Genomic DNA, 21,998 nt, shown 5'->3' on the forward strand with positions numbered 1-21,998 from the left:
ATGTTGAATGATCATTATGTACATCTACCAACATGGTGAACTGGGAGAATTCTGGGAGGAAAGTGGTTTTGAAGGTTAAGGACTGGTAAAATAATACCCAATAGAGAAAAGTGAGACTTTTTATTAGTAACCACACTTGAGATTTAATTTATCTGGATGCTTAATGACTAATTGTTTTTAGGGATTAGTATTCTGTGCAGAAGGCACCTGCTTTCTAACCAGGTGAATTTTTGTTCTTGTGTGAGTTGGAGAGAATTTCAAGTACAAATAAAAATGTTGGTGTTTTTCAAAAGTTATTACTCTTCTAGGCGGCTGGTGTAGAAACCTTAATAACTTTGGGCTGTGCTATGCAATCCTCTGCGGAGTCAACATTTCCGTCGCTTGGTTGCCGTGCATAGAGTGCTTAGTCATTCAGATATGGAGATGTGTGCAACTGGTACAGCCCTCTCCAAAGTTGTTTATTATTGAGAAAATAAATTGATGTGCCATGCTAGAATTTGAGATGGGTGCCTCTAACCTCCCCCGCCCTCCTACAAAGACCTTAAAAAATTCTGCTAGCTGAGTCTGCTGAGGTGTCTGCTCGCCAGGGATACGAGCTGGCAGTGGAGGCAAGTTGAAGCCAGTTCTAGCTGCTTTCCTGTTGGGTGGCCATGCCCCCACAGTTTTTGCGTGGCAGTCAGAAACCTACACGCTACTCTCTCTTTTTCCCCTCTGCCCAATGCATATGTAACCTCAGCTTGTGGGTTCTGTGGGGCAGAACTTGGAATGAGTTTGCAACAACAATTTTTAAAAACAAAATGGTTTACTTTCTTAACATATAACGTCAAACATCAACATTTAACATCACACTTCAAGGTCCTGTTCAGGTTTGCATTTTCAAGTCCTTATATTTACAGTCTACTGATACTGCCAAGTCCAATTCTTCTTTGCAAGTGGGTTGGCTCCTGAAGACTCCAAGGGCTTGATGGACAGGATTCAACATGATGAAGGTTTCCAGGAGAACTCTCACCCATTACAACCACAAAAAGAAACCCTTAACAAGGTGTTAAGGGCTTATACAAATCAAGGTCCGAGTCTGGTAGCCTTGTCTCCTCCAACTACATGAGCTCTGCAGCCTTCTCCTGCTTTGGGTCTCCACCCCTTTCTGGGTCAACCCATTCTGAGCATGGGGGTTACACAGACACAGACACTTTTTGTTGGAGAGTTTCTTCCCTCCAGTTTCTCTTTTTGAACAGTTTTTTGAACGCTTTTTGAACAGCTTTTTGAACAGTGGGCTGTTATAGGTTTTCTGGGCTGTGTGACCGTGGTCTGGCGGTTTTAGCTCCTGATGTTTCACCCGCATCTGTCGCTGGCGGACTCAGCTAGCAGAATGTTTTTCTGCCAGCCGCAGATGCGGGTGAAACATTAAAACCACCAGACCACAGTCACTCGGGCCAGAAAACCTATAACAGCCCAAATTTAAGCTGTTCAAAAAGTGAAAGTGCAGAGCAGAAACTCTCCAACATAAAAAGTAAGGTTTGTGCATGTATTTGGGGGGGGGGGGGGAAGGGGAGGAGAGAGAGTAGCATGTAGGTTTCTGACTGCCACACAAAAACTGTGGGGGCATGGCCACCCGACAGGAACGAAGCTAGAACTGGCTTCAACTTGCCTCCACTGCTAGCTTGCATCCATACTGGAGGATAAATGAGCAGACCAGTGGTGGGATCCAAAAATTTTAGTAACAGGTTCCCTCGCCAGCCCCCCCTCAGCAAAGGGGGCAGAGGCGTACCTAGGCAAACTTGAGCCCTGGGCAAAACCTGAGTTGGATCCCCCCCCCATCGGTAGCCACCCCACCACGACCCCCCAAATCATCATCACATTATAGAAAATGCCCCAACTCACAAATCTGAACACAGCAATGGTGAAACACACAAATTCTTTGATAGAGACTGGTGAGATAAAAGGTACGAAAGGCTGAGAATCAATGAATTGCAGTACCTGGAAGGGATTAACCCAGTTCAGGGAGTTACATTATTAGTCGCAATTGCTGTATGGAACCTTCACTGTCAAAGGCAGGATGCCTCTCGGGGAGGCGAGGGCGAAAGCGGACCCAATTAGTAACCCCCTCTCGGCACACACAAATAATTAGTAACCCACTCTCGGGAACTGGTGAGAACCTGCTGGATCCCACCTCTGGAACAGACACCTCAGCTCATGGGCAGGTCTAGAGAGGGAAGCAGGAAGGGGTGGGGAAGCCAAATCAAGCTGGCAGGGGAGGGGGACCACCAGGCAGAATGGTGGTCAGGAAGAGGAAGCCGCCTCGAGTCCCTTGGGAGATTAAAATGCAAAATGTAAATAAATGAAATGTAAAAATGTTATATATATATATATAAATGTTATATACATTTATATATATATAAATGTTATATACACCCATCTTGGAGGGGTGTCCGGCCACCTGGGACACCTGGGATATATATATATATATAAATAAATAAAGGTGATCCGAGGGGGAAAGCAGTGCCTGATTGTACCTGTGGGTAGGGGGCGGGGTGGAATTTCACCTCTCACACAAGCCCACCTTTCGTTTCCTTTTAATTTCCGACCCGTTTATCCCCCAGACGTTCACTGATCTTGACATTCTTTAATTGGTCTTTCATTCACAAAGCTCATTAATTTTGTCATTTCTTCGTATTCCGCTAGCTTGCTTTCTCAGTCCTCTCGACTTGGATATTCTTCTGCTTTCCATTTTGTTGCAAGTATAACTCTAGCTGCTGTTATCGTATTTAAAAGCTGTTCTTCTAACATTTTGGGGATTTTTTGGCAAAATGTTTAACAATGCGTTCTTGCCATCTGTACCAGATTTGATTTTTTAAATTTTTCTGAATTTCTGCATGTATTTCTTTCCCTTTTTCTGTCCACCAAATATGATTAAAGGTGCTGCCCACTTCTTTACATTTCCAGCATTTCCCTTTGTAATTCTTGTCCATCTTCTCAATATCCTTTGGAGTAATATACTACCGATAAAACATCTTGTACTAATTTTCTCTTAACATTTGGCTGGCTGTAAATTTTGTGCCTTTCGTCCATAGATCTTCCAATTGTTGAAAAGCTACTTTTTCCTCACAAGTTTTGCATCCATCTGACCATATATGTTTTTACTTGTTGTGTTTCTGTAATAAATTGAAGTAACATAAATTAGTGAATGTTCATAAATTAGTGAATCTTAGTGAATGTTCTTTTTTTCTGTGTTACCATCTTTTCATATTCTGTTCAGCCCCCTTATTATACCTCTTGCTGTCTGAATTTCTTAATCTTGAAGCTGGTTGAAAATACAATACCCACTGTTCTTTTATTTATTTATTTTACCTTAATCCTTTATTTTTTGCCAAGATTAAATTTCCCCTTGAGCATTTTTATATCTTCATATGTTATAAAATCATTATTTTTCCTCACATTCTTGTCATAATAAGCCACCCTAGGAGACATTAATGGTCACATCAGAGGATTTATTCTTGGTCATATAGTTTCTTAAATTCTAAATTGTCCATTGCTGATTACATGGCTTCCATTTTCTGATGTTTACTTTTTTTTTTTGCACAACCGTAATGTCATTCAGAGCCTGGTCTCTATGGTTTAACTCAGGGGTCTGCAACCTGTGGCTCTCCAGATGTTCATGGACTACAATTCCCATCAGCCCCTGCCAGCATGGCCAATTGCCACAGGTTGCAGACCCCTGGTTTAACTCATGCACCTGCCTTAGAGAGGTTTCTGACTCTTGAAACACCCTTTGTAGTTGCCGTTATAAATGCTTCTATATGCTACCCCCTGTGTTCCAGTTTGTATTCTAAAATACTGACATGTCATTTTGACCAACCCTCGTGACACGAAATTCGCTATTTCTCGCCGTCTGATCTTGTATATTAATTTGGCATTATGGTTTTATGCTATTAAAATTTGTTTTATCTTGTATAGTTTTATAACATATATTGTATGCCGCTCAGAGCCCTTCGGGGGTGGGCGGTCCATTAAATCCAAGTAATAAATAATAAATAAATACATTTTAATAAATTGGACTTGAGACAACTTTCAAGGTCCAAGTCTTTTGCTGGCTTGTTGGTCCAAGTTATTCTAGTTCAAAAATTCCTTTGGGTCTCCATTCCTTCATCAGATCTTATGATCGTGGCTGTAACCTTGGGAGGTGCTGAGTTAGCTGTTTTTGTCAAGGTGGAGATCAGTAGCCCCCGCTCTCTGTTAAGCCCCTACCCCTTTCTCTCTCTCTACTCTTGTTTTTTTGTGTGTCACTGATTTGCCTTTCTTTCCTCCTTTTTCCCAAATCACAGAATCTGAAGCGGGTGATGGCGGATGAGGTAAGGATGACTCTTGATTTGTTTTCTCCCGTGCTCTCTGTCCTTGCCTTTCCTTACAATGAGTTCTGTGTGCCCTCTCCTCTGTACCTGTGTTGCTTGCTTCTGAACTGAACTGCTCCTGCTGGGCCTGCCACAGACATATTGCCTCATGCTGAAATATTTCCTTGGAAGAGTTCCAGGCGCTTCTCTAGGCATGTGGCTGCCTCCACGCTCCTCCTTTGTGACTGAACTGGCAGCCTGTCACCTGTCTGCCAAAGCTGATCTCTGAATGGTCACGTTTCTTCCTTGTTGCTGAGCTGGGCCTTCTCTGTGCTGAAAATCCTTGGTCTCTGGCGATTCCGCGGGAAGCTTTGTAACCCTGAAGTTGGCGATTTATTTTCTGTTCGTGGCCCTTTAAGAGAAGGAGAAATGAGATATGCCTGGCAGTTAGCGCCCCCCCCTTTGAGAGAAACATCACAAGTTACAAGGGTCAGACTAGTTGTCACGTGCTGCTTGCAGAGTCTTCATAACTCTCCTCGTTGTCTGTGCATCCTCCCAAGCTTTTATAAGGGTCCCACAAGCTCAGTTGGTACCCAGACATTCATTGCTTTTCCCAGGGGTCTGCAACCTGCGGCTCTCCAGATGTTCATGAACTTCAATTCCCATCAGCCCCTGTCAGCATGGTCAATTGGCCATGCTGGCAGGGGCTGATGGGAATTGTCCATAACATCTGGAGTGCCAAAGGTTCGCCACCATTGCCATAGACATTCATTGCTCTTCCCAGGGGTCTGCAACCTGCGGCTCTCCAGATGTTCATGAACTACAATTCCCAACAGCCCCTGTCAGCATGGTCAATTGGCCATGCTGGCAGGGGCTGATGGGAATTGTAGTCCATAACATCTGGAGTGCCAAAGGTTTGCCACCACTGCCATAGACATTCATTGCTCTTCCCAGGGGTCTGCAACCTGCGGCTCTCCAGATGTTCATGAACTACAAGTCCCATCAGCCCCTGCCAGCATGGCCAACTGGCCATGCTGGCAGGGGCTGATGGGAATTGTAGTTCATGAACATCTGGAGAGCCGCAGGTTGCAGACCCCCTGCCCTACGCCCACTGTGCATTTCTCATCATGGCCAAACATTGACCAGTGTTCACAACATGGAGTTGTTCACAGAGCTGGGCATGGTGATATACATGGAAGTTGGGTGTTGCCATTGTTGTTTTAATTCCCTTTTTCTTAATCAGTTGGAGAGATTGACCAGCATGAGGATAAAGAAGGAGAAAGACAAGCCCAGCGTGGCTCATAGGAATTCCTCTTCTGCCTACTCGGATGTTCCTGGCGCAGGTCAGATGCTGCAGGAAATCTCGGACGAGGATGTGCTGATTCTCTTTGAACAGATGCTGGTAAGTTTCCACTCCTGATTAAGCATAGGGGGCCGGCAGCGGAGATACAAAGTCAATGCTTGCCTCTCCAAACTGCAAGAGAACTCATCATTATGTACTCAGGAAATAAAGACATTTCCGAGACATTGAGCTGGTTCATGATATTTTCATAATAATAATATTTATATGCCATCCTCTCCTGGCCAAGCAGGCTCGGGGCAATGGAGCAGTGGGAACCAGAAGAAGCGGGCCAGAACTTCCCAACTGCCCCCCTTAGAGGGGGAAGAAGGTTTTCCAGCACACAGCCCAAAATGTTGCAGTCTTCACTTGACAACATCATGTCCCCTTACGCTGTGGTTTGTCTACCGGCAATACTGTGTTTGGGTTTACGGTCCTCAAGGATGCTAGAATTTTTTTTCTTCTCTTCAGCTAAATTGAGGCTTGATTTGTCCTTCCCCACTCAAAAAACAACCCTCCCCCCCAAATGTAGGGTCCATTTGGAGGGGGGAGAGAAGGTGAATCACCCCAGCTGTACTCACCCAGCTGTATTGGCCAGCTGCTTCGGGCTGTGGTGAAATGGTTAAAGGGGAGCCAGCTGAAGCTAAATCCAGTGAAGATGGAGGTCATGTGGTCCGAGGAGGGTCAGAGGCAGAGGTGGGATCCAGCAGGTTCTCACCAGTTCCCGAGAGTGGGTTACTAATTATTTGTGTGTGCTGAGAGGGGGTTACTAATTGGGTCTTCTTTTCCATTAGAAATTCCATTAGGTCCAAAAATCATAAAGTCCTGTTGCTTCCTATGTGGCTGGTTAGAGAAGGTGGAAAACGGGATAATTCTCCCTGTTGGGCTGTTTTAAAAACATGTTTTAGAAATATGGTCAAGTTCCTCGTTTAAGGAAAGTATCCTTCTTTTGATTTCTAGAAACAAAATTAAGTATTTGAAAGTATTAAGTATTTGACAGGTAGTCAATTAGAGGAGAAGTATTTTTTTCTGTTGGCAGTAGACGATAGGACTTGCTATAATGAGTTTAAATTGTGGACAGAAAGATACCAGCTGGAAATTAGGAACTTTTTTTTACAGTAAGAGTTTTTATCAGTAACAGAGAAATTATTAATGCCCCGCCCCCGGAATGCCCGGCCATGCCCCCGTCGTGCCCAGCCCAGCCCCATTGGTGCGACGCCACTGTTTGAATCCCACCACCATGGGAACCCGTTACTAAAATTTTTGGATCCCACCACTGGTCAGAGGCGTGGCACGGGGGGGGGGGGGGGCCCCTGGGGTAAAACCTGCCATTCCAAAGAGCCTGAAGGCAGAGCTGGTCCCACCAGGCAGGTATCTGAGGCAGTTATGGGTTCTTTTTCCCTTCTGTTAGGAACTGAGGTGCCATTGGACTTAGAATTATTTTAATTGCTTTTAATTGTGTATTGTTAACTATGTATGATTTTGTGTTTTATTATCTATGTAATGCTAGGTATGTTGGGAACCACCCTGAACCTACTAGGGAAAGGGCGGCGTACAAGACATTGTTATTTTTATTACAACAATAAAGTCTGCATATTCACTGCTTAAGATTTTGACTTGCTCAACCTTTATCCAAGGAGTGAGACTCTTCTTTGACTGGGAGGATGTTTTCTCTGGCTTTCTTCTGTAGCTGGATATGAATCTAAATGAAGAGAAACAGCAACCTCTAAGGGAGAAGGACATCAGCATCAAGAGAGAGATGGTCTCCCAGTATCTGCATACTTCCAAAGCTGTGAGTTTTTATGCTCTGGAAACCGAGGCTGGCTGGTTTGATCTAGGCAGCGCCTCTAGGGCTTCGCCTCCTTCTCTTTGGATGGTTGTCCCCTTTCTGCAGTATTAAAACCGTTAATGACAGATTCAGAAGGCTTTGATTTCAAAAACTGTGGTTCAAAAGGTGGATGCTCAAATAGAGGCGGAGCTTCCAGGGGGCTGGGGTGTGTACGTTGCACTGGGGGAGCACGGGGGGGGGGCAGAAAATCCCCTGTGGCGCCCCCCCTTACCTTTGTGAAACAGTGCAGCCTGGAGAAGTGGCCTGTTCCCTTCAGGCTAAAAACTGCCTGGTGGGAATTACACTTCCCAGGAGACCTTGCGAGCCCCAGGGTCTCATGGGAAGTGTAGTTCCCATCAGGCCATTTTCAGCCTGAAGAGAACAGGCCGCTTCTCCAGCCTGCACTAAGGTAAGGGGGGGTGGGGGGGGCCCGGGCGCCATGGAGTGTGTGTGTGGGGGAGGCGAAAAACATAGAGTGTGCACTGGGTGCAGTGTGGCCCAGCTACGCCTCTGTGTTCAAACCATGCGAGAAGTAAAGAAAAAAGTCTGCTTTGGTGATGTGCGGAGTTGGCCATGCCACTCCTTAAATGTGACTTACAGTAATTTCTGTTGGCCTCCTTTCTTCCCAGTGGGGACGCAATACAGTTCACATCATTTTCCTTTCCCCCATTTTATCCCCACACCAGCCCTGCATATGTGATTAGAAAAGTCTTTGCCTCTTCCTCTCAGCGTTCCGTGTGCTACAAAAAACCGTACGAGGAATTAATAAAGGAACAGGGAGTTATGTAAAAGTGTAAAGTGAAGCAAGGTGTTGCAAAACACAGCTGCCCAGACTATATAAAGGGAATATGAGATGCAGGAGGGCTGCAGCGTCCAGATTGTCAATATTTGTTTGTTTCTAGAATCCGTCTTCCTTTGTGCTCCGAACAGCTTGCATCATCATCAAACGATGCAGTCTCAACAAAAATTCTGCTGTATAAAATGAAGCAACACAGTTGGCATCAGTACGGGAGGGCTGAAAGTAAGAAGCACCTGTCATAAACGTAAACCCCCTTTGTGCTTTCAGATCACGCTTACAAATCAAGATCTTACAAATTTTAAGAAACAGAAGTTAAAAAAATTAATTGCCTGAACTTTTCTGGGGAACTGATTTTACACGCTGAGCTACAAAATAACCAACATCAATAGATACGCTGCCCCAAGCAATAAAACACTCCAAACACTACTGCATTATGGCTCCTTGCACAAATATACAAGATAACCGTGAATGTGTTTTAATAGATAAAGTGCCCAAAATGCGAATCGCAGTAGCATATATAGGTAGACGGGCGCATTAACAGCTGTGTCCTACATCAGCGACATGCTGTCAACTACTAACACGCGGCTTCTCGAGGTCCACTTAATATAACTTGTTATGTAGGTGTTTCCACGCATTCTTTCTTGAAGTGGAGGACGACTGAAGAAACCAGTCTTCCAGTTTAAAGAGAGTCTGTAGAGAAATTAATCTCCCAGGTAGCTGGCAACCACATAAAGCAACTGCACAAAAGGCATGTAGAGAAATTAATCACCCAGGTTGGCAACCACACGAAGAACACAGTTTGTGATAAGTCAGCATCTTCGCAATCTTCTTCAGTTCAATGTGTAGGTTTTAGTACAGATTTAACTGGAACATCCCCCTATCAGGCTTAGATGTACGTAACAAGTTATAATGTGGACCTTGAGGTGCAGTGTGTTACTGGTTGAAGAGTAGAAGAGTTGGATTTATATCCCCCCTTTCTCTCCTGCAAGGAGACTCAAAGGGGCTTACAATCTCCTTTCCCTTTCCCCCCTCCCCCACAGCAAACACCGTGGGTGGTGGGTGGGGCTGAAAGAGCGTGTGTTGGAGTGCACAAGCTGATCTGGTTCACCAGATAAGCCTCCACAGCTCAAGTGGCAGAGCGGGGAATCAAACCCAGTTCTCCAGATTGGAGTGCACCTGCTCTTAACCACTACACCACACAACAGCTTGTTGCTGATATAGGGACACAGCTGTTAACGTGCTTTGTCTAGATATATAAGCTATTGTGCTTTGTATTTTTGGGCACTAATTGGCACTTTATAACGCTTTCACTGTTATATATTTGTGTAAGCAGTCTTGATGCGGAGCTGATTTCATTGGGCAGGTGCAGTCACTGAAAAGGCCCTGTTTCTCGCAGTCAAAGATCCGTCTGGGGTATAGGGGTGACTGCCCATAAAGACCTTGAGCACAGGAGGATCAGAGTCTTGAAAAGAATGATCCTTACCTGTTTGATCCCAGACCATTCATGTTTTTAATGGTTAATTTTTCCAGCATACTGAATTGAGCTTAGCCACAACTTGATACCTGTAACAGACTATGAAGTGAATAAATTAATAAATCTGCTTCATTTTGCAGTTGTTCCAATTCATAAAGATGTTGGCTTATTTGCTTCATTTATACCCCATCTTTCTCTCCAATGGGGTCCCATTGATTAGCATCATTCTGTCCTCCGTTTTACTCTCACAACAACACTGTGAGTTAGGTGAGGCTGAGAACACGTGATTGGCCCAAGGTCACTCCAACTTCCAGGGGCGAGTAAGAATTTGAACCTAAGTCTCCCAGAAGCAAGCCCAACACTCTGATTGCTATATCACGTTGGCTCAGATTTTCTGAGCAGCCAAGACAAACAGCGCCACATTACAAGCAATCGGGAGATTAGTATCTGATAACAAATGTACCAATTTGTCTGCACCAGGCTGAAGATTTTGACCTATAAATAATTGATCAGAGAATTTAAGCCTCGGCTCCAAATGCAGAGGGCGGAATGAAATGTAATGGGGCATTTCCGTCCCTTCCTCTTCCCCCAACAGAAAGAAAAATGCCTTAGCAGACCAGGTGCTCGGGAGCAGCAGCAGCAGAAGGCCATTGCTTTCACATCCTGCATGTGAGCTCCCAAAGGCACCTGGTGGGCCACTGTAAGTAGCAGAGTGCTGGACTAGATGGACTCTGGTCTGAGCCAGCAGGCTCTTTCTTATGTTCTTATTTTATTGGCCTTTGGCCGTATTAAACTATTAAACTAAAAAAACTGAATATAATGGGACAAATCTACTGCGCATATTGTCTCTTTAATAGAAGTGTAATGCCAATTTGATCTGCAACAAGTACCAGGCCATGTGGTTTACCTCCCCATGCCAGGGAACATTTCACTCATTTCCACATATGGCCCCTCTATTAAAAAGGCAGGATGCTGGTCTCCAGGCTGTCTGTCGTATGAAGCCGGAGTGCCTTTTACTTCCCTTGCCGGCTTCTCAAGAACAGTGCCGTTGACCTGGAGCTGCCCTTTGCAACACACTTGGTAAATGAGAAGCCTCAGTACCATGACGATTATGTATCAAGGTAGTGGAGATGGCCAGGCTTCTGTGTGCATAGCTGGGTCAACATATGCGGCTGCTTGTGGCGGCGGGAGGGACTGCACCCCTGTGGAATACTGCCCTGTCAAACTGAGCTGCTTGCAAGTAGGGGAAGAAAGGAACTTTTAAAAGGAACTGAGCTGCTTGCAAGTAGGGGAAGAAAGGAACTTTTAAAAGGAACTCAAAAGGAACTTTTAAAAGATAAATAAGGATTGATTTGGTAACCTCCACCCTAATAAAATAATTTATTTATTCGTTGTTTATTTCTTACATTTACATCCCATGAAATAAATGTGCTACGTTCAAAACAATATAAGATACACAAACACGCATGGTACATAGGCGCCGGCTCAAGAAATTTATATTACCTATTGGTTACTTGCAAAGTATGCCAAATTGTTGGCTATTAGACTTATCAAACTATTATATCTGCATAACACACATATCTCCACTTTAAATCCAATTCATGCGACAATTTATTGCAAGACAACCTTCTCTCAGGTCCATAATGATGTAATTGTTAAACCAACAATGCCCATAATCTTGTATATATTATTGCGTCAATGTCACCCACTGTGACTGCAATACAAGTTCATAACAATTAATGAAAATCCTGGTTCAGTGCCTTGAATTACTTATAAATACCATCCCAATTCAAGGGCAGTCAAATTTCTCATCATTTTCAGTTGTATGTATTTCAATCCGCTCCGTTGTACTTCCCAAACGCTTTGCGCTGATTACCGCGTTTTCGTCTGCCTTCTTCAAGGGAAGTGTTAATGCACTTGATAAGGAACCCTCAACAGGTGATTCTGTACATAACAATCCTTATATCATCTTATTATCGCCATGAATGAAGGTTTATTTCTTTTTGTAAAGTAACTGCATCCTTCCTGGCTTTTCTCCAAAGACTCAAGGCGGCTTGCAATAAAACATACATAATAAATAGAATAAATACCACAAATGTAAAACATTTAAAGCATCATAAATATATAAGTTTTAAAAACAAATACAAACAAAAGAAGCATGTGCCGTATCCAGACTTTCTATCTGTGGAAGAAGGAAGGGAAATAATCTGGAGAACTTGACGGTTTGCCCGTGTTTTGTGCCATAAGGCTGACTTGCAAGACCTTCCCATCCCTCAAGCAGGGCCGGCTTAAGGTTCAACAGTGATAAGACAATAAGGAACTGGATGAATTTATTATTTAATTATTAATTGAACTTATAGGCCGTCTCATCCCCGAAGGGCTTGAGGCGGCTCACAATACGACTGTTCTACCGAACAGCAATCAACGGCATAAAATCAACAACATAAAACACTGAACCCATTAAAACCTATGCACTGAACCCATTAAAACCTATGAAGAAAAAGACATATATTTAACATGAGTATTTATATCTGTAATGTTATTGCATCAGAGGCGTAGCTGGGCCAGAGTGCGCCTGGTGCACACACTGTGCCCCCTGCGGCACCCTCCCATCCTTACCTTAGTTCAGCCTGGAAAAGTGGCCTGTTCCCTTCAGGCTGAAAATGGCCTGGTGGGAACTGCACTTCCCATGAGACCCTGGGGCTCACAAGGTCTCCTGGGAAGTGTAGTTCCCACCAGGCCGTTTTCAGCCTGAAGGGAACAGGCCACTTTTGCAGCCTGCACTGTTTCAATAAGGTAAGTGTGTGGGGGGTCACCGTGGGGCGGCGGGTGGCAATTTTACACACACACACCCAGGCGCACGCCCGGTGCAACGCACACACCCTGGCCCCCTGGTATCTCCGCCTCTGTTCATAGGTGTAATAGGGAGAGCCGGATGCAGGGCATGCAGTAGCCATGTATCTCTTTCAGTTGTGGGGAACTGCAGATGTGGCTCTCCACGAGGGAACTACCTGCTTTCTAGAACAACAGTGAAGAATTGATCTGGGATGATTTGGGTGCTTGACTGTACATCCATAGCTTATTGCAGTGGTGGCGAACCTTTGGCACTCCAGATGTTATGGACTACAATTCCCATCAGCCCCTGCCAATTGGCCATGCTGGCAGGGGCTGATGGGAATTGTAGTCCATAACATCTGGAGTGCCAAAGGTTCGCCACCACGGGTTTATTGTGAGGGAAGAGTTCTGTTAAAGAAGGGTTTGCCCTGAACTCCCATATTGTTAAAAACTAGTGGGTGTAGAAATCTCAGAAGGTGGCTTGTGGTCGCCTTTTTCAATACCAGGAAGAAAGCTTCTCTGACCACCACTGTTCTCTCTCCTGCAGGGAATGAGTCAAAAGGAGAGTTCGAAGTCTCCAATAATGTATATCCAGGAGCTGAAATCTGGGCTCCGAGATGCACAGCTGCTCAACAGTTTGGAATCTCTGCGGGTCTCTCTCAACAATAATCCTGTCAGGTAAAGGGCTGCCTACTTGGAAACGACACTCGCTCAGGTACAAGCAAGTGGGTGTGCATGCATTTGCGCATATGTGCACGCATACAGACGTGGAGAGAAGGTAGAAATGGCGTAATGGGAAGGTCAAGACCAGGGGGGTCAAATATATTTGTTACAAGGGCCAGATATAACATTAATGTGACTGGTTGGGCCAGGCCATGGGAAGGGGGTGGGGTGTTGGGGCTGCCTTTAGAATCATAGCGTTGGAAGAGACGACAAGGGCCATCAAGTCCAATCCCCTGCCATGCAGGAATATGCAATCAAAGCACCCTTGATGGTCATCCAGCCTCTGTTTAAAAATCTCCAAGGAAGGAGAGTCCACCACTGTAAAGGATTCAATGGTGTTGATGGTGAAGTAACCTTGAGTGCATTCCACAGCCCGGGCGATGGGCCAGCTTCATCGGCGGAGACTTTATCTTTGCGCGGGAGATGAGGACTCCGTTCCCATGGGAAGCAGGATGGGGGATGGGGTGAATAGAGTTATAACCTGTGCTTCTGGCGGGAAGTGTCATTCCTGCCACTGCGTGTACTTGAGCTTTCTAAGATGTCTTAATAAATGGACTTTTACTCCCAAAAGCCTTTTATTTCTGCTTCTATGGAATTCCTTACATTGTGGCAGGAATCCTAATTCATCTATATTCCTGTGCAGTGGACCTCTTGTCTTGCGATGGAGAGGTTGAATGTTACTGCGGAAGGTGCGGTAGCCCCCCAAAGAGGGCTCCGACCTTTCCCTTCTGGATCTGGAGGAACCGGCAGGAGAACGGGCCTCGCTGGTGGCTCTTTCCCGTCCTCGTATCAGCACGAGTCTTCCTTTACTCCGTTGGAACGAGGGACGTGACGACGACCATGGGGACTTCCATGAGTCGTTTAGCGCTTCGTCTATGGATCGGCGCCTGTGGATCGGATCTCTACCCGTTTTCGTGTGGATTACAAACCTCAGATGCAACCTGTCATGGAGGAGACTGGCTTGACCACCTTTCATGCGGCAACCCAGGAATCCATTGAACGATTCCTGGCCTCCTATCTTGGTCATGCCCCCAACGAACCACCGTGGCACAGCACTGGGCCCCGTCCAAAGGACACCGGCACTAGACCTGGAATTGGGAGGGGTATCCGTATCAGCTGTCGGACCCTGATCCCGGGCCAGCGACCGCACCTGAGGTGCCTCGGGGAGCCACCGGTGGCTACGGCGGCTACGGTGTCTCCGACGTATCGCTTCCAGACGACGAAGAGTCCGAAGAAAGCCTGCACTCCCAGCCGGATCTGTTCCCTCTCCCATCGAAGGAGACCTGGGATGAGGAAGTGGGGCGACTGCGAGATGCCCAAGAAGCATGGACCCGTGAGCGCCAGCTATGGGAGGAGGAACGGGCACAGTTGCAGCAAGAGCGCGAAAACCTGCAGAGGGACCGAGAACGGCAACGCAAAGAAGTCCAGCTCGAGTTGGACCGTGCCAAAGATGCGCTCCAACGGCAATATGCGCAGAATCTGTCAGTCCATGATAAGGTCCTGGAACACTCCAGACTGGATTTACAGCGGCAACGCGAAAGTGTTCAGGCCTTGCGCACGCAGAGTGAGCTTACTGAAGCTCTTAAACGGGACGAACTGGCTAAATTGGAACGAGAAAAAGCTGCTCTGCATGCGCACCAAGATGCCTTGACCCGCAAGGAGAGGGAGCTGGCTGCGTTGGAGAGGGAGCTAAGGAGGCAGCAGACCAGGAAGCCCCAAGTTGGAGTCTATGCTGTTACTGATCATGCCGGCGCCAGGGGGGCCGCGTACCTGGGTCCTGCCACCAAACGCCAGCGCACCGCCAGCGCCCGATTCCGCCCCCTCCTGTACAACAGCTGCCTGCCCAACCTGCTCAACCCGCGCAACCGCCGCCCCAGCAGGCGCCAAGAGCCGTGGAACGGGGCTACTATCGGCCCCCGATACCAGCCCGTTTTTGATGGGACCGCTTCCAAACTTCCCTACTTCATTTTGCAACTCAATGCCCACTTGGAAGACTATGATGATTTATACCGGTCTGAGCGCGAAAAAATACGGGACATCGGCTCAGTCCTGGATGGGGCAGCAGCCGACTGGTTCGTGACTCTTTTGGATTTGCAAGATGAAGACTCTCGCATCGGTGCCCGCATTCCTCCAAGCCTTAAGAGCGCGCTTCCAAGATCCAGGGCGAATGAAGCTATCCGCACCATCAAAACTATCCAGCAAGGCAACCGCCCGTTTGCAGAATTTGCCCGTGAATTTAGATGCGGCGGCTGCTGGACTTCACTCCTGAGTGGCCTGAACGCATGAAATGCGAATACTTCTCGGATGCTGTGGACGGCAAGCTGCGTGAAATGGTGTTTTTAATTCGGGTTCCTCGTACTATTGCAGATTGGATCCAGTTGGGGTCCCAGGTGGCGTCTCGTTTGGAATACGCTCGTGCCGGAGGCCGCCCACGTCCAAAACCCGCCACTGCGCCCACCAAGCCAAGCCCAGCCGCCCCTACCGAAACCACCTCTGAACGCCGTCGCCGACTGGGATTGTGTCTTTACTGCGGAGGGCCAGGTCATCTAGCCGCCAACTGTCCCAAGAAACAAAACCAACCGCTCCAGCTACGCGCCTCCATCTGCCAAGCCACCCGCGAGATCGGGGCCGCCTCCGACGGGCTCGTCTAAAGCGGTCATCGAAGGCGACCCGAGGAGGGGAAGCAGCCGTTTGCCTTTCTTCAGCCCCATGGACATGGGCCCGACTCCTGACGCGGTGAGTGAAGGCAGCGCTCCCATTACTGTCCAAGTGTTTCTGGGCAACCGCGCCAACCAAGCATTCGCATTATAGCCTCGGCCCTTGTGGATTCTGGCTGCTCCCACTGCTTAATGCGGCCCCAGGTGGCAGAGGAGCTAGGTCTGGACCGAATTCCCCTGGCTAAGCCCATACCATTCTCCCAATGGTCGGCACTCAGGAACGAAGGACCGCCCAGTTCAAAACACAACCGGTTCTCCTCCGTTGCGCCGACCATTGGGAGAAAATTAGTTTTATTTTGGCGCCAGTGGCCAAACACTCCATAGTTTTGGGCATGCCATGGTTACTGTTACATGAACCAAAGTTCATTTGGAAGGAACGGATCTTAGAATTCACTGACCCTCCCTGCGGTGAACACATGAATTGGGGGGAAAACCCAACTTCTCCTGACACACACCCCCCTGGCTTCTTCAGCGATTGCTCCCGATTCCATTGGCATCCCACCTGCGTATCATGATCTAGCCAGAGTTTTTTAGGAGCAGAATGCGATCAGTTGCCACCCCACAGAGACACTGACTGCAAAATCGTTATACAACCAGGGGCGCAACTGCCTAAAGGTAGAATCTACCGCATGAGTCCCAATGAGGAGAAGGAACTTCGTGCCTTCCTGGACAAGAACCTCGCTCGCGGGTTCATACGGCGGGCTACCAAACACACACACGCTGCTCCCGTTTTGTTTGTAAAAAAGAAAGATGGGTCCTTACGGCTTTGCACAGATTATCGAGGTCTCAATGCGGTCTCCCTGTCCAATAAATATCCTTTGCCTTTGATCAAGGACCTTTTAGATGCACTCGGCAAAGGGCGCATTTTCACTAAATTGGACTTGAGAGAAGCTTACTACAGAGTCAGAATTGCTGAAGGCTATGAACACTTGACTGCGTTTAACACAAAGTTTGGACAGTTTGAATACTTGATAATGCCATTCGGGTTAAGGGGGGCCCCGGGGCTTTTATGGCCCTTATCAACGAAGTTCTCCATGATTTATTGTACAAGGGAGTTGTGGTATACTTAGATGACGTTTTAATTTACTCACAAACCATAGAAGAGCATGAAACATTGGTTCGAGGTATTGAAGCGCTTGCTCGACAACTCCCTCTTTGCCAAACTCTCCAAATGCTGTTTTCACCAGACCTCCATTGACTATTTGGGTTACCGGATCTCGCCCGAGGGCTTAAAAAATGGATCCTGCTAAAATTGACGCGGTCCTCCAATGGCCTGCCCCCACCAACGCAAAGAACTCCAATCTTTTCTTGGCTTTGCTAATTTCTATCGTGACTTTATACCCCAATTCGCTGAACTGACTCTCCCTCTCACAGACCTCTTACGCACTAAAGGTAAAGATCCAATGTCCGCCAAGCCCGGGGCCCCCCTTTCCTGGTCTGAAGAGTGTCAAACAGCCTTTCAACTCTTAAAGTCGGCTTTTACCACCTAACCTATCCTAAAGCACCCTGACCCAGATCTCCCGCTTGTGGTTCACGTGGATGCCTCGGACAAAGCACTTGGGGCAGCCCTGTTGCAGAAAAATAAAGATGGTAGGCTGGTTCCGTGTGCTTATTTGTCTAAGAAATTCTCTGGTGCTGAACTCAACTGGACTGTAGGGGATAAAGAGACTGCGGCCATCAAAGTAGCACTCTCCACTTCGCGCCACTGGCTGGAGGGGCTAAACACCCCTTTCAGGTTTGGTCGGATCACAAAAACTTGGCAGCTCTTTCCACCCCCCTCAAGATGTCCGCAAAACAACTCCGTTGGGCCGATTTCTTTTCTCGTTTCTCTTTCACCGGCCCACTTTTTTCCCGGGAAAACCAATAAACTGGCTGACGCAGCTTCGCCTACCCGAGGGGGGTGGAGCTGCCTTACGAGACATTCCACGCACTGTTCTCTCCCCTCCCAGTTGGGGCTGGCTGTCACCCGATCTCAAACGTCCACGCCCCCTCCACCCCCCATTCCTAGTCTCGTCTCTCCTTTCCTGCGGGGAACTTCGAGGAGGCGGGGCTGCACGAGCCTCCAGCGGAAGAAAGTGACTCCCAATTGCGTTTGGAGAATGGGGTTTGGCGGAGGAGGGAATGTTGGTACGTACCTCCCCTCCGCGAAGCAGGTTCTTGAAGCCTGCCACGATGCCCGCTCAGCTGGACATTTTGGCTTTCTGAAAACTCTGCATTTGGCCCGCCGGCAGTTCTGGTGGCGCCGCAATGCTAAGGACATTGAGGCATATATTAAGGGCTGCTCGGTTTGTGCAGAAGCCAAAACCATCCCGGGAAAGCCCCATGGGCTGTTGAAACTCTCTCCGGTGGCCTCCCGCCCTTGGGAAGTCATCTCCATGGATTTTATTACAGATTTGCCCGAAAGTCATGGCAACACGGTTTTGTGGGTGGTAGTGGACTTATTTTCTAAACAAGCCCATTTTATTCCATGTGCTTCCACCCCTCGGCTCCTAAGTTGGCACGGCTGTTCATTCCAACATGTTTACCGCTTCTACATTCCGCCCCGATAAGGTGGTCTCCGACCACGACCCCCCAATTCATTTCAAAGTTCTGGAAGGCGTTTTTGGGGTTATTGGGGGCCGCAGTCGCCGCCCCCTACCACGCTCAAAGTGACGGTGAGACGGAGAGAACGAACAGAACCCTGGAGCAGTATTTACGTTGTTACACCAACTACCACCAAGACAATTGGTGCGAAGCTTATTCCGTTTGCGGAGTAATGCCTATAACAATGCGGTTCATAGGAGTACAAAGAAAACCCTTTGAAATTGTGTCTGGTCGCTCCTTCCCGCCGTTGCCACAACTACCCGCGACAGCTTTGGACCCTCCAGAATTTCAACAATGGATTTCCTGATCCTAGTCGAGGGGTGGAAATGGGTCCAGAGCGCCCACAACAGGCTAAGGACTCCCAAAAGCTGCAAGCGGATAAGCTTACCGCTCGGATTTCCCTCTGCGTGTGGGTGCTTGGGTGTATTTGTCCACCAAAAAATCTCAGAGACGTGCATAGATTTTCCAAACTGGGCAAAAGATTCGTGGGACCTTTTCAGATTACTAAAGTGATTAATGATGTCACTGCCCGATTGGATTTGCCTAACTCTCTTAGTAACATTCATCCTGTCTTCCATTCCAGCTTGCTCAAGGAGGCTCCCGCTTCCGATGCCTGGCACGACCCGCCGGAGAGGCCCCCACCGACTATTATTGATGGCCACAAGCACTACGAAATTGACGCTATCCTGGACTCTCGCTTTAACCGCAAACGCTTGCAATATTTAGTCTCTTGGGTGGGATATTCCTCTGGGTATAATCAATGGGTTTATTTCGAAAATATTGACGCCCCCACCCTTATTTCTGCTTTCCACCGCGCCTTTCCGCATAAACCTGGGGGGGGAGGGGTCTTCTTTAAGGGAGGCAGAGTGTAAAGGATTCAATGGTGTTGATGGTGAAGTAACCTTGAGTGCATTCCACAGCCCGGGCGATGGGCCAGCTTCATCGGCGGAGACTTTATCTTTGCGCGGGAGATGAGGACTCCGTTCCCATGGGAAGCAGGATGGGGGATGGGGTGAATAGAGTTATAACCTGTGCTTCTGGCGGGAAGTGTCATTCCTGCCACTGCGTGTACTTGAGCTTTCTAAGATGTCTTAATAAATGGACTTTTACTCCCAAAAGCCTTTTATTTCTGCTTCTATGGAATTCCTTACAACCACCCTCTGAGGCAACGTATTCCGCTGTCAAACAGCCCTTACCATCAGGAAGTTCTTCCTAATGTTTAGGTGGACTCTCTTTTCCTGCACTTTGAATCCATTACTCCTTGTCCTACTCTCTGGAGCAGCAGCAAACCAGCTTGCTCAACATGACATCTCTTCAAACATTTTAACAGGGCTATCATGTCATCCTGTAACCAGCGTGGTGTAGTGGTTAAGAGCAGGTAAATTCTAATCTGGAGAACCAGGTTTGATTCCCCACTCCTTCACCTGAGTGGCAGAGGCTTATCTGGTGGACCAGATGTGTTTCCACACTCCGACATTCCTGCTGGGTGACCTTGGGCGAGTCACAGTTCTTCAGAAGTCTCTCAGCCCCCACCTGCCTCTGTTGTAGGGAGAGGAAGGGAAAGGAGCTTGTAAGCCACCTTCAGTCTCCTTACATGAGAGAAAGATGAGGTATAAATCCAAACTCTTCTTCCTCTTCTTTTTCTTTCCTGGTAAGAAGAAGAAGAATAGTTTGGATCTATATCTCCCCTTTCTCTCCTGTAGAAGACTCAAAGGGGCTTACAATCTCCTTGCCTTTCCCCCCTCACAACAAACACCCTGTGAGGTAGGTGGGGCTGAGAGAGCTCCGAGAAGCTGTGACTAGCCCAAGGTCACCCAGCTGGCGTGTGTGGGAGTGCACAGGCTAATCTGAATTCCCCCAGATAAACCTCCACAACTCAGGCGGCAGAGCGGAGAATCAAACCCGGTTCCTCCAGATTAGATACACGAGCTCTTAACCTCCTATGCCACTGCTGCTCCTCGTTAGGCTCCCCCGTGCACATTGGCATTGGGAGGGTGTCTTCCTCGAGAGGGCTTTTCAGTCCTATGAGCCAGCTGAACCAACCCCTCCCATCCCACTCCCTATCGCAGGACTAATAAACCCTCTCAAGGGGCCGCATCTGGCCCCCGGGCTGCATGTTTGACACCCCAGACCTAGACTAGGGTCTAGGTCTGGCTGAAGATGGTTAATCTGCAGACACCTGAAGGTGGTTAATCTGCAGACACCTTTTCACTTTGCTAAACTGTTTTTGGTGTGCAATTTTTTTCAGCTGGGTGCAAAATTTTGGAGTTGAGGGTCTGAACTGCCTGCTGGATATACTGAAAGGCCTGCATGACGTGAAGGAAGAGGCTTCCAGGTAAGGTGTTGACCTAAAATTCTTTAAACAATACTTTGCAGCAATAGATCTCCTTTTCCCTGAATATGTATAGATGGCCAGCTTATTGGCTCAGTTATGTTTTTCATGTCTTTCATGAGCGTCATCAGTGGGTTGATCTGGAACAATTTTGCTGTGGGAAGAAGGGGTTTAAGATGTGTGGGGCAGGGTTTTTAATTTATGTATTTAGAAGAAGAAGAAGAAGAGTTTGGATTTATATCCCCCCTTTCTCTCCTCTAGGAGACTCAAAGGGGCTGACAATCTCCTTGCCCTTCCCCCCTCACAACAAACACCCTGTGAGGTGGGTGGGGCTGAGAGAGCTCCAAGAAGCTGTGACTAGCCCAAGGTCACCCAGCTGGCGTGTGTGAGAGTGTACAGGCTAATCTGAATTCCCCAGATAAGCCTCCACAGCTCAGGCGGCAGAGCTGGGAATCAAACCCGGTTCCTCCAGATAAGAGTGCACCTGCTCTTAGCCACTATGCCACTGCTGCTCCTAATTTAATTTATTTAAAATACTTATAAGCCACCTTTCTATACAAATAGGTCCTTCAGTGTTGTATGTGTATTGGTTGTGGTCAGTTTTTAATGGTGAGTTCTGTGTGGCTTTCAAATGGGGCTGGAAGAGCATGTAGGAATTAAAACAGTAGAGCAGGAGGGTATCTCAAGGGTCATCTAGTCCAACCCCCTGCACAGTGCAGGGAATTAAAAACTTCCTCCCCTCCACATCCCCGGAGACCCGTGCTCCATGCCCAGAAGAGGGCAAAAAACTTCCAGGATCCCTGGTCATATTTGGCCTGAAGGAAAATTCCTCCCTGACCCCGAAGTGGTGATTGGCATTACTCTGGGCATGTAAGAGAGAGTTGAGCAGTGACTCACCCCTTCCTGCCCTGCCCCTCATGATCTGCCCAAGTTCACAGAATCAGCATTGTTCTCAGATGGCCATCTAACCTTTGCTCTAAAAACCTGTTCTAGGGATGGGTAAAATTCTGTCTGCATAGATGGGGAAGGTGAAACATGTT

General features: G+C 47.5%; 1 protein-coding gene across 1 annotated transcript in view; it reads left to right on the plus strand.

Moving 5' to 3' along the window:
* Positions 1-21,998, plus strand: part of DIAPH1 (diaphanous related formin 1) — a 133,880-nt gene that overhangs the window by 30,192 nt on the left and 81,690 nt on the right. The window contains exons 2-6 of the mRNA XM_048516120.1: positions 4,323-4,349; positions 5,572-5,730; positions 7,358-7,459; positions 13,151-13,281; positions 20,875-20,961. Of these exons, the coding sequence (XP_048372077.1) occupies positions 4,323-4,349; positions 5,572-5,730; positions 7,358-7,459; positions 13,151-13,281; positions 20,875-20,961 (506 nt within the window). The remainder of the gene's footprint in view (positions 1-4,322; positions 4,350-5,571; positions 5,731-7,357; positions 7,460-13,150; positions 13,282-20,874; positions 20,962-21,998) is intronic.

The sequence above is a fragment of the Sphaerodactylus townsendi genome, linkage group LG14 (genome assembly GCF_021028975.2).
Source record: "Sphaerodactylus townsendi isolate TG3544 linkage group LG14, MPM_Stown_v2.3, whole genome shotgun sequence".
Lineage (NCBI taxonomy): Eukaryota > Metazoa > Chordata > Lepidosauria > Squamata > Sphaerodactylidae > Sphaerodactylus > Sphaerodactylus townsendi.